Source organism: Bacidia gigantensis (assembly GCF_019456465.1).
Source record: "Bacidia gigantensis strain McMullin 20006 chromosome Unknown contig_49, whole genome shotgun sequence".
Taxonomy (NCBI): domain Eukaryota; kingdom Fungi; phylum Ascomycota; class Lecanoromycetes; order Lecanorales; family Ramalinaceae; genus Bacidia; species Bacidia gigantensis.
The window spans coordinates 622314-632928 of NW_025408612.1; the positions used below are offsets into that span (position 1 = coordinate 622314).

Genomic DNA, 10615 nt, shown 5'->3' on the forward strand with positions numbered 1-10615 from the left:
ACGTCAATGGCATGAACATTTGTTGCTGCCTACAGTATCACGCTGATCCGTTATGGTGGCGGTAGAATTTGCGCGACGTGGGTTCCGTGGCTCCCATTTGCACTTCAAACACCGGTCACAGCTTGTCAACTGGCGGGCACCTCATGCCAATCAATACTCTGGCAGACTAAAGCAACCTTTACCCTACAAAGAGAGGCCGGAGCTGAAGTCTCTTGCGCAAGCCCACTCAGCAACCTCATCCAAACCCTCCATCTCTCCACCTGACGGTGGTGATCTGGTTAGCTTTACGAAGCGCAAGCGAACCACGATCTTTTACATTGCCATTATCACAGGCGCCGTTATCGTCACATCTTTCGTGTACCTCCAGGTATGAGTCTATCCTGTTGAGATAGTATCGTTGCCAATTGACGGAACAAGTACGCTGATCCGCTACGACTCGAGAACCCTACTGTCGCCGAACGAGACACGTTGATCAAGCGTGAGAATGGAATTACGGCCTCCTCACCAATGCGTCTTCGCATGGAATCCCTCATCAAGTCTGAACAGCAACGGATCGTGAACGAGCTGGAGCGATTTGATCCGACACATAGATTCCGCGTTGATTCTTGGTCCCGACCAAACGGTGGGGGTGGCCTTTCTTGCGTGCTTCAAGATGGTAAGGTGTTCGAAAAAGCAGGCGTAAACACATCGGTCGTATATGGTACCCTGCCGCGTCCCGCAGTCCAGAAAATGCGAGTCAACCATAAAGCGCTTGACCCAGACGTGGAGAGTCTTGAATACTTCGCTGCGGGCTTATCTTGTGTGTTACACCCCGCAAACCCCCATGCTCCAACTGTGCACTTCAACTACCGTTATTTTGAGACAATGGACAAGGACGGGACTTGCAATGCGTGGTGGTTTGGCGGTGGCACTGATCTGACTCCAAGCTATCTCTATGACGAAGATGCTATACATTTCCACCAGATCATTAAGGGGGCTTGCGACAAGCATGACAAGTCCTACTTTTCGAGATTCAAGATCTGGTGTGACAAATATTTCACAATTCCGCACCGGAAGGAGGCAAGAGGCATCGGCGGAATATTTTTCGATGATCTAGATGAGCAGGAGAAGGATCAGGAACAACTGTTTTCATTTGTGAAAGATTGTCTCCTAGCCTTTTTGCCCTCTTATATGCCATTGCTTGAGAAGAGAATCAATACACCTTTCACATCTCAGGAGAAGGAGTGGCAGCAATTGAGACGTGGTCGTTACGTTGAATTCAACCTGGTGCACGATCGGGGCACGAGCTTCGGGCTCAATACTCCCGGCGCGCGGGTAGAGAGCGTGCTGATGAGCTTGCCGCTTACTGCGAGATGGATATACATGCATGAGGTTGAGAAGGGTAGTAGGGAGGAGAGACTTCTCAAAGTGCTGCAAGAGCCAAGAGATTGGGTTTGAAGCAATTTTGGTATCATTCACCGCAAGGCCGGTAACCTTGCTCACATTTTCATGGCACCGACATGCCATTTGGTGCAGTCACCTCTCAAATGGTCTGGATCTTCCGTTCCGTGCGGCCAACCTGCCTTCATCTGTAGGTGTTATAAGTTGTCGTAGTCCCAGAGCCAAGGGTTTCCGAAGAATGCGATCTCGCATTTTCATCAGGGGCTGCGGGTTCAGCGCTAGCGGTGGACGACTGTCGAAAAGAGGTCTTGCATGAAGTCGCCCTCCCTATCAACGATGCTGGGAAAGGTGGCGTTCTCATCGCACATGTCCATTCCGAGCAGGCGCTTGAAGAGCGAAAATGGCTTAGGCGTAATGAGTTGTAAATATGTAGAACTTATTCGCCATAATCCAACAATCTATCCATGGCAGCAGTCTTCTCGCACGCAATGCATTTCTGCAAAGCTGAAGCTACCATGCATACATGCAAATCCCAACCTATCCCAGAGTATTTTTGTTACGCTCTAATGAGTTTCAAGTCCATGCTGGGAAGCTCATCAACCTAGGATCACACGTCAGTGTCCAGCATTGTAGGATTATCCAGGTTTACTTACCGCTTTCCGCTTACCTAATACACTATCGGGGGTGTCAGTGCGAGACGGGGTGGCCTCTCGGCTTCGGTTTACGATAACATCGCTGTGGCAGCTGTCATGATAAATCCTTGATCCAATCTGGATCGCATCCATCCAAACCCAATCCGAAACCTCCTCATTATATGACGCTGTAAATTTTTCCTGGCATATGGGACATGGCTGATTTGCTAGAAAAGGATCCGTTGGGACAGCCACGAATTTCTGCTTCTGTTTCGAAGGAGCGATTGAGGTTGACTTTGCTATCGTGTCTGCCGAGGGATCTACCGGGTTGCCCTCTGGATCGTCGCGTGATTTGATCCATTCTAGCTCATCGACATACCAACTGCGATTTTGAGCTCGCCTCGCTGCCTCATTCATTCTTTGGTTAGTCCGGAAATGCCAGTCATAGTGACGACGCTTCTTCTCTCGTCCTCCGTCATCAGCAAGGAATCTTCTCCCACAAGTAGTACATTGATTCGGTTGTGAGTCATAGAGAAGGGAGACTAAATGCAATCGAGGCCTAAAGAAATCAGTATTGATATTTCTAGTTCAGACAGATCAACATAACCCACATTTTTAGCGATGTAGAGTTTAGCTGAACACCTTTCAGTTCCTGGCGCGATGGAATTACTGTTGTTAGGGGCGGAGTTCCGTAGGGGGGGTTTGAGTAGTACTTGCAACCGACTCGCTTAAGATGCCAGCTCTCTTTAACGATGAGAGTAAATCAGAAACTCCTCCATTAGTAGAGCCTTGAGATGCATTGCCGGCATTAGTCTGTACCGCGGATAGCTGTAGCGGCGTCACAGGTTTTTGGGCATTTGAGATGATGTCTGCCAGATTTTTAGACATAAGGGTCTGTATATCAGTAGACGATGGTTCCGGTAGCTGGACTGGGATTTGTGGTGCTGGATTAGATTGCGGAGAGGGGCCGTGATACAATGTAGGCTGTTGTGGGACTGAAGGAGCATAGATTGTAGGACCTGCGATCGGCAAGGTAGTGGTAGCTCGTGGGACTTTTTGAAGCTGCGTGACTTGATCTCTCACCTGTTGCAGCTGGTCTGGGGGGTGATATTGCTGATGTAATATTGTCTTCAGAGCAATCAAGGCATCCAAGCGGCCTTTTATGGACGAATCGTATGGATAGATTGCAGATTCCCCAAGGGCTAGTCTGATTAGCTCATCAATATCTGTGTGGAGCAATGGTAAATCAATCGGCGGAGACCCCTGGCGATTTGCGTTCGTTGCACGAACAGTATGTTGTGACGCTGGCAAAGATGGCGAAGAATTTGTGTACTGTGCCGGCGGAAGATACACTTGAGGCTGCTAATTGCCCCGATCAGTTGATTCCACAAGATGCCGATGGTCCAGGCTTACCTGCTGAAAAGTCCCAGTCGGCATATGATATTGCTGCTGGCCAGGTGTAGGCAAGGGCTGTCCTGGAGATAGAGGATAATGGCCGTTTGCCTGTGGGGGTGTTGGAGAATTTGTGTAGCCGAGATGCTGTTGAGGTGTTTGTCGACTCCGGGCGGCGGCCTCATTCCTGTTTTGCATCGCTTGGCGATGCTGCTGTTCGAACGCAGCATTTCGGGCTTTGGTAAGGGCTTCTTCTATCGGCCGGACGACCTCGTGAGGGAAAACAGACTTTGTTTCTAGCGAACCTGGGTTAGGAAGCTTCCACGTTTGAAGCATTTCGTCTAGCTTTTGGCGTATTGGAACCCCAACCAAGCTATACGCATTCATAAAGGTGGAAAACAGATTGCGGCTGAGGAACAAGGTGTATGGTGTGCCAACATTCTTGACGATCGAATCAAGTAGGTACAGGGCAGGGAGCTTGCGGCTTGGAGGAGTCTACCAACACAGTCAGGCGGCGAGATCCCAATTGTAAGCCAGCAACACACTGAAGAAACGAGTGCGGAATCGTTGAAAAACCATTCAGAAAGACGAACTGATGACTTACACTCTTAATATGATTCTCCAGAACTCTCGAGATAGCAGATGCATGCTCAATCATCTCTTTCGCAATGACTGTTAGGTTGTTGATCGCCACTCTTGAAGTGTCAATGAGATCCTCGAGGGAACTCTTGTAGTCTTCAGCGGCTTCGTCAGATGGAAGTCCAACAGACATATTGAAGATGGGCCCTGGAAGGGTGGAAGAAGGATGCAGATGAGGGTAGAGGCAGATGGGGTGGGAAGATGCCTTCCAAATAAGGCAACGATGGTAATGCAAAATCCCAATAGTAGAAGCTTTTTAGCTTGCAATCCCGTCTTCTAGCAAAGAGAAATGCCACGGCCTCAACAGTACGCTCGTGAGAAGAATACTGGCACTGATTATTTTGAATCACTGCTAGTCTACCCCCGACCAGGTCTCTATACTTAGTATGTGTAGACCGTGAAGATCCTGCTCCTGAACTCCAGCAATTTTTCTGCGACCTACGACCTCATTTTCCGTAGGAGAGACATCGAAAAACCTTTGGTGGATCAATAGGAAGGACGGTCGTCGGTCTAAGAGGTGCTGGTATAGAGAGTTCGGTTATGCGCAATTTTGATCGGATGTAATGTGTACAGGTGAAGCCAACATGAATAAGCCTATATTAGCACCATGTCAAAGAAGGAGGCATAAACAAGCAGCAGACGTAGAGAGTCGAGGTGTTTGATTAATCGGGAATGAATCTATCTTGCCTTTCAAGTAGATTTCAAAACAAGCGCTTACTGCTAGCGCCCTTAGCCTACCCGAGCTTCAACATGATCCTTTCCTTCAGATCAATATATTGCGATATATATCATGTAATTAGTAGAGCATTGACTAATGGAGGCTTTGAGTATTGATATATTACTATGATGCGCTGACTCCTTCAGCGAACAAGGCCTTGCGAAGGACATAATGGTGGTGGGTCGGCACCTTTGAAGCACGAGTTCACTCGTTTCAGGGTAAAGGCTTGATATTAATTGAACCGGACTCAAAGTTTTCGGCTTGGAGTCAAAGGCGTCTAGAGGCCTCAGATTTCTACTCGAACCAAAAAAAAAATTGGCTCCGTAGAATTCTACCCGCAATCGGGGAATGAGAGAAGGTGTGTCTGGGTAAAGTCTTCATGGAGCTTATATGCACGAATCGGCTTGCCCGTGGGCCGTTATGATGCTGAGATATCGAGGGGACTCGAAGTTGCCAAGCTGTCCGTCGCAAATTATATTGAACAACGCAAGCTCAAGAGCGTCAAAGCTTTAGAAAGGCCATGCATCAATGCGAGCCACCTATTGGTAGCTTGAGCAATGCCACTTAATTGACTATTTCTGCTATTAGATTACAGTCGCCAACGACTTGCAAAAGATCGAATCGATCGTAGTTCGAAAATTGTGTTACTTATAAGCATGTTATGTCGTTGGTTCTTGCGTCCAACTAGGCGCATTAAATACCTACGAAAAGTAACGCGGGAACCCGTCGACGACGCTGGCTTTCACTTGACAGCAACTATGGTCTCCAGCTATCCTCGGTTGATTCGTAATAATGATCTGCAATAAAACCTGCGTTCCCAATGCTCCTTTTGCTTGTTGGAGTGTAAAGCGATGGCTGAAAATGGGGCCCTCACTTTAGACACACAAGAAGCGCTTGTTGAATGGGTACTATTCTCCGCCCAATATACCGCTCAATTACTGACCATGTACATGGTAGATAAATAGCTTTCCATTGACGACACCAGTGTCATCACTTGCAGAATTGAGTGATGGCCATGTTCTATGGGAGATGCTAGGTGCGTGAAATGCTGAGCACCACAAGCAATGCTTAGGTGTGATGCAGTATACATCGATGAGCAGCACTTCAGTGAGGATTTGCCGAGTTTCAAGCAGTCCTATCATGCGCGGCGTCAAAATCGTACGTGTAACAGCGAGGTTGCGAAACCTACATGGCTGATAGCCTTACAGTCCAATACATGCTGAGTCGTATACAAGAACGGCTAAGAGAACAAGACCAGGGCTACGATACAATCACACAGAATGACATACATGAAATGACTGCAGAAGACTCGGCTGAACCTGTCGCAAAGGCAAGTTGGTAACCATTCATCGGGACTCTTATCCTCGCTGACCGTCCTGGAAAGTTCATCCGAATGATACTTCTCATAATCCTCTCGTCTCCGAGATTGAGCGAGCTAGTGGCAACGATACAGACACTTTCCGAGGGCACGCAACAGGCCGTTGGTACGTTAATGCAGGAGGTAGCACCAGAAATAGTATCAAATGAAGCTGCAATTCTGCCTGAGCTTCTGAACGAAGAAGAGCAAAGTGGAGTCCCGCCTATTTCTCCAAAACCTGACCTAAGAGCGGAGGTACTTCAGCTTGAGGAACAATATGCCAAGATTGCCTCCCAGCTAGAGCGCTTGAATAAAGACTACAAAGACCTAGAGAGGGACCATCACTCTGTGTGTGGGACCTTGGAGAGATCACAGAAAACAAACGTCAGTGCCTTTCTATATTCGTGGCTGGCTCCTAATACCTCCTAGGACGCTCTAGCTTCCCAGGTCGTAGAACGAGACGACCAATTGAAGAGATTGAGCTCTGTGAATAGTCAGCGAGAACAGTCGTCAGTCCGCGAGCTCGAAAACAAGATTTCCCAGCAAGAGGAGCTCATTTCCAGGCATGAGAGCGACCTTACGAAGGCGCACACCCAGCTGCAAGAGTCTCAACGCGAAAAGAAGAAATTGTTTGAGGAAAGCGATAGGCTTCAAAAGCTTCAAGATGACTACGACGCAACGAAGCTGGAGCTTGAGAAGCAAAGCCGAAAAGCCAATACGGTCGACAAGTATGTGCAGAAACTCCAAACAAGTCAGGCTGCAGAGAGAGAAAGAGACGCACTACGGCAGGAGCTAGAGGAGGTTCGCACGGAGATAGCTTCTGCGGCAAGTCTTCAAAGGGAAAATCTAAAGCTACAGAAAACAAACGATGAAGTGAGCCGAACACTCGCCCAGATTGAGCGGGAACACGGAGAGCTACACGTGTCCACGAAACAGCTTCGTTTAAAATGTGGAAGGCTTTCACAACAAGTAGACGATCTTAACGAAAGATTTGCTCAGGATCAAGAGACTATTGCCGAGTTCAGAGAAACCAAAGGTGACGTTCCAAATCCCGCTTCACCAACGAATAATAACCAGTTGGATGGCGAATTACTCATGTCTTCCGAACGTGATACCGACTTGTAAGCGAGCAAGACTTTTTGTATTGGTATGAGGTTTTAATGTCCAGCAGAAAATCGCGCCTCTCAACTTTAGAGAAGGACCTTGCAGATCGAGATGCAACAATCACGAACCTTCGACAGGAACGAGACGAAGCTAAAGCCACTTCAGATGAACATTCCAAGGAGCTACGGAAATTGCAACAGGATACTATCGTTATAGAGAATTCATTTAACCAGGTTCATCACGGACATCCTGTAGAAGGGTTTGTAGCTACCACCTTACCCAGGCTCCGAGTACTGACAAAACTAAAAGGACTGAAATATTCAGACGTATGCGCGACCAATGCAATACTGCTGAAGCCCAGCGATCACAATTAGACAATAACAACAACACACTAAGAGTAGAAATCCAGCGTTTGAGGAATGAAAGAGAGGCTCCTCCACATAACCCAAGAAGCTTTAACGGCACAAGTGAGAGCCAAACGTTCGAGGAGCTCAAGCGACAGGACCTTGAAAGCCTGACTCTTTCACCATCCAAAAATGAGGCTAGGAAGCAGGACCGGGAGGTATGGAAGGGCGAGACGGATGAGGGGCCTCACCACGAGGTGCTTAATAAGGCAAACTTAACGAAAGACCTCACAGATGGGGAGCCGACAAACATTCTCAAGGAGTCACGCGATTCCTCGGTTGAGCAAAGCAAGGTAAGTGACCCTTCCCAACCGTAGAGGGGGCCCTGCGGTTTTTTACTCAAAGCCCGGGTTTTGCTACAAGCTAGGGACTGATGTTTGCAGCAGGTGGATGAGATGGACAACAGAGACGCCAGTGACACATTCGGCTATAACGAAGCTCACTCAAGCCGCCCAAGGGACATCAACAGTCTCGAGGTAAGCAGCTTATAATACCTTTTTCGGTCGCCATGCCTGACTACTTTGTTTCCTCTAGCCCCAAACTCGCAGCTATATTCAGAATCTAGAGCTTGAGACTCGACTTATGGCATCAGCCTATCACGACATATCGAGCAGGCTACAAATGCACAATGTGACCCTTCAGCGTCGAGCTGAACCGCCAAAGAACTGGCTAGGCCGTCAGCGAAGAGCCCTCGAGGGTCCAATCGGGCTTGCTCGATAAGAGGGCCTTTTGACAGCTCCTCTGAGCCGATGATTTGCCTCACTCAGCGCCGGCGTTTAAACCTTGGAGGCCTGGTTGGTTTTTAAAGATACCCAATCGTTATTGCAGCAAATCTAGGAATAGATATCTGACAATTGTACTTGATTCTCAAGGATACCCAAAGTGTTGTCGGGTTTAGAAAATAGATCCGATGACCGTATAGGCCTTCCCAATTACGATTGACGTAGTACTCATACATGAGTGAATCGTGTAGACATTTGTTCAGAGATCCTCACTCTGAGGGACCTCTGTCAGCAGCGGCACGAATGCGAAGTAAATTGTGCCATGCGATGAATCTTGGTGGTCACTGGCATCGCGTGCTTGCAGCGCGTGCTCATCCTCAGCACCAGGAATGCTCGGACCGAACCATGATCCACTTAGATCGCTCTTTGATTTATACCATCCTTCCGTCCCCCCTTTCGAGCTCTTTACCTTTTCCATTCCATTCGTAGTCGGCTTTCCATTTGATTCTTTCCCAACCCAACGACAAGATATCGGCGTAACTGACACTGGCCGTATCTGGGTATTGCGGATGTACGAGGCCAAAGTTGGAAGTCCCAATACTGTCCTTGCTGGCACCTTCACTAGGCTCATGCATCTCTGAGCTCTTTTGGTATACCGCCCGTTCGCTCTCACGCTCCGCATCCAATCTTGATTGTTGCTCCGGGCTGACCACTATAGAAGATGATCGTAAGCCTAGGCGCTTCTCATTCTCCTCTCTTCGAATGCGTATAAGCGCAGCAGATATGCCGATGGAGACCGCAAATACGGGATCTGCAGAGCGAGAGATGATGTACTTCGCTATTGGCTTTGCTTGTGACATCTTCATGAAAGCCACAAGAAAGGCTTGCTTGTCAGTTCTATAGCATGAGGACCGAGGGGCAAGGCTGATCTAATCTCAATCTGCATTATGAACTAGTTCTACGGCAGATGCTACACTAAGCGGGTATCTGGGATCACAAATGCGCAGCCTCATTATTAGCTCTGGCCGCTGGAGAAGGGGGCTTTCGTCAGCTTCAATCTCCAGTTGCAATTCAGATCGTGATTGCCAGACGTGAGAAAAGAGTGTTGCAAAGTCATTGCTTTTGGGCATTTAAAACGTAGACGTGCGTACATGAAATCAATCTCTATTGCAGTTTACCCCATAGCATACTCATGTTGAACGCTTGGTAAACAGCTTGAACAGAGATGCATAGATTCAGGACTAATTTCGAATTCTAAACTGTGGGGTGAAACTCTACATCGTCCCAGTGGTAGATTGCAGCGTTTTTGTTGCGAAATGGACGCCAAGTGAGCAATTGACCAGGGCCGTCATCATTTCCTTTCAATCCCATGTGATTCGATCCGGAGTAAGAATAAACCCAAGTACCCAGCCCTAAACGCCGGTACAGTACCCTCGTGAGACCAACAGACCCTCAGATTATGGACACTTTCGTCGCACAGTCTCCAGGCGTTCTTAGGCAGCGCCACCAAAGGTATTCTCCCCAGAATATCTAGCAAACACACCATTAGTCCCTATTATTTATTGGATGGACATAATTAAAGCTTTAGCGACAGCACTGCACTTACGTGATGTACAAAAACCCGTCTTCATCTTTGTGTTCTTCATAGATCGAGCTCATTAGAGCTGCAGTAGGCGGGAGAACCTCATCGACGAAGATGAAAATGGCTTTTTCTGGAGAGAGCTTGATGCGTTTGCGGATGACATATACGAACTGACCGACAGTAAGGTCGGATGGGACCAGATACTTCTTTTTGTCGATAGTCGCAATGTCTGATTTCTCTACCTTTTCGCAAATGACCTACAACAATCACCGGGTTAGACATCGTGCCGAATACAAGCAAGGTATATAGTATGGGCTTTTTTGAGATCTTGTAAGAGTGCTTACTGGAATGCGGTCTGCATATTTTTGGCGAATGCGTTCTGCTTCTGCCTTGCGCTTTTCGAACGGATGCTCGTCCTTGAACTTGGATCGCATGATGATGATGACTCGTGACTGTTGTATTTCGACTGCTTTAGAGATGCGCAGTGAGATGAATGAGATGAGAATTGTTGTGTTTGATGTAGTTGAAGGGTGACAAGAAGAGGATAAAGATTGAAAGAGTGAAGAAATTCAGGCAGCGGGGTTGAGTAATCGCGGCAGCTTGCCACGCGCTAGCACAACCCTACTCGCGAGCTCTAGTACGAAACCGTCATGAGACCCGCATGCGCAGCTTTTTCAAGGCTTTT

The 10615-nt window shown here is 48.0% G+C and overlaps 5 protein-coding genes across 5 annotated transcripts; 2 read left to right on the top strand and 3 right to left on the bottom strand.

Moving 5' to 3' along the window:
- Window positions 1-52: 52 nt before the first annotated feature.
- KY384_000258 (uncharacterized protein) lies at window positions 53-1437 on the top strand (the record flags this gene model as incomplete). The annotated part of the gene is made up of 2 exons (XM_044808795.1): window positions 53-367; window positions 418-1437. The coding sequence occupies 2 exons, from the start codon at window positions 53-55 to the stop codon at window positions 1435-1437; spliced, it is 1335 nt and encodes a 444-aa protein (XP_044665548.1).
- Window positions 1438-2015: 578 nt separating this feature from the next.
- KY384_000259 (uncharacterized protein) lies at window positions 2016-4176 on the bottom strand (the record flags this gene model as incomplete). Its single annotated transcript, XM_044808796.1, has 4 exons — window positions 2016-2571; window positions 2737-3374; window positions 3426-3899; window positions 4009-4176. 4 exons carry the CDS (start codon window positions 4174-4176, stop codon window positions 2016-2018), a joined length of 1836 nt encoding a protein of 611 aa, XP_044665549.1.
- A 1774-nt stretch (window positions 4177-5950) lies between these two features.
- On the top strand, window positions 5951-8346 carry KY384_000260 (uncharacterized protein; the record flags this gene model as incomplete). The annotated part of the gene is made up of 7 exons (XM_044808797.1): window positions 5951-6095; window positions 6201-6502; window positions 6548-7239; window positions 7290-7481; window positions 7532-7919; window positions 8013-8102; window positions 8161-8346. 7 exons carry the CDS (start codon window positions 5951-5953, stop codon window positions 8344-8346), a joined length of 1995 nt encoding a protein of 664 aa, XP_044665550.1.
- Window positions 8347-8779: 433 nt separating this feature from the next.
- On the bottom strand, window positions 8780-9208 carry KY384_000261 (uncharacterized protein; the record flags this gene model as incomplete). Its single annotated transcript, XM_044808798.1, has 1 exon — window positions 8780-9208. The coding sequence occupies one exon, from the start codon at window positions 9206-9208 to the stop codon at window positions 8780-8782; it is 429 nt and encodes a 142-aa protein (XP_044665551.1).
- A 633-nt stretch (window positions 9209-9841) lies between these two features.
- ATG8 (ubiquitin-like protein atg8) lies at window positions 9842-10364 on the bottom strand (the record flags this gene model as incomplete). Its single annotated transcript, XM_044808799.1, has 3 exons — window positions 9842-9878; window positions 9955-10187; window positions 10275-10364. 3 exons carry the CDS (start codon window positions 10362-10364, stop codon window positions 9842-9844), a joined length of 360 nt encoding a protein of 119 aa, XP_044665552.1.
- Between the last annotated feature and the right edge of the window lie 251 nt (window positions 10365-10615).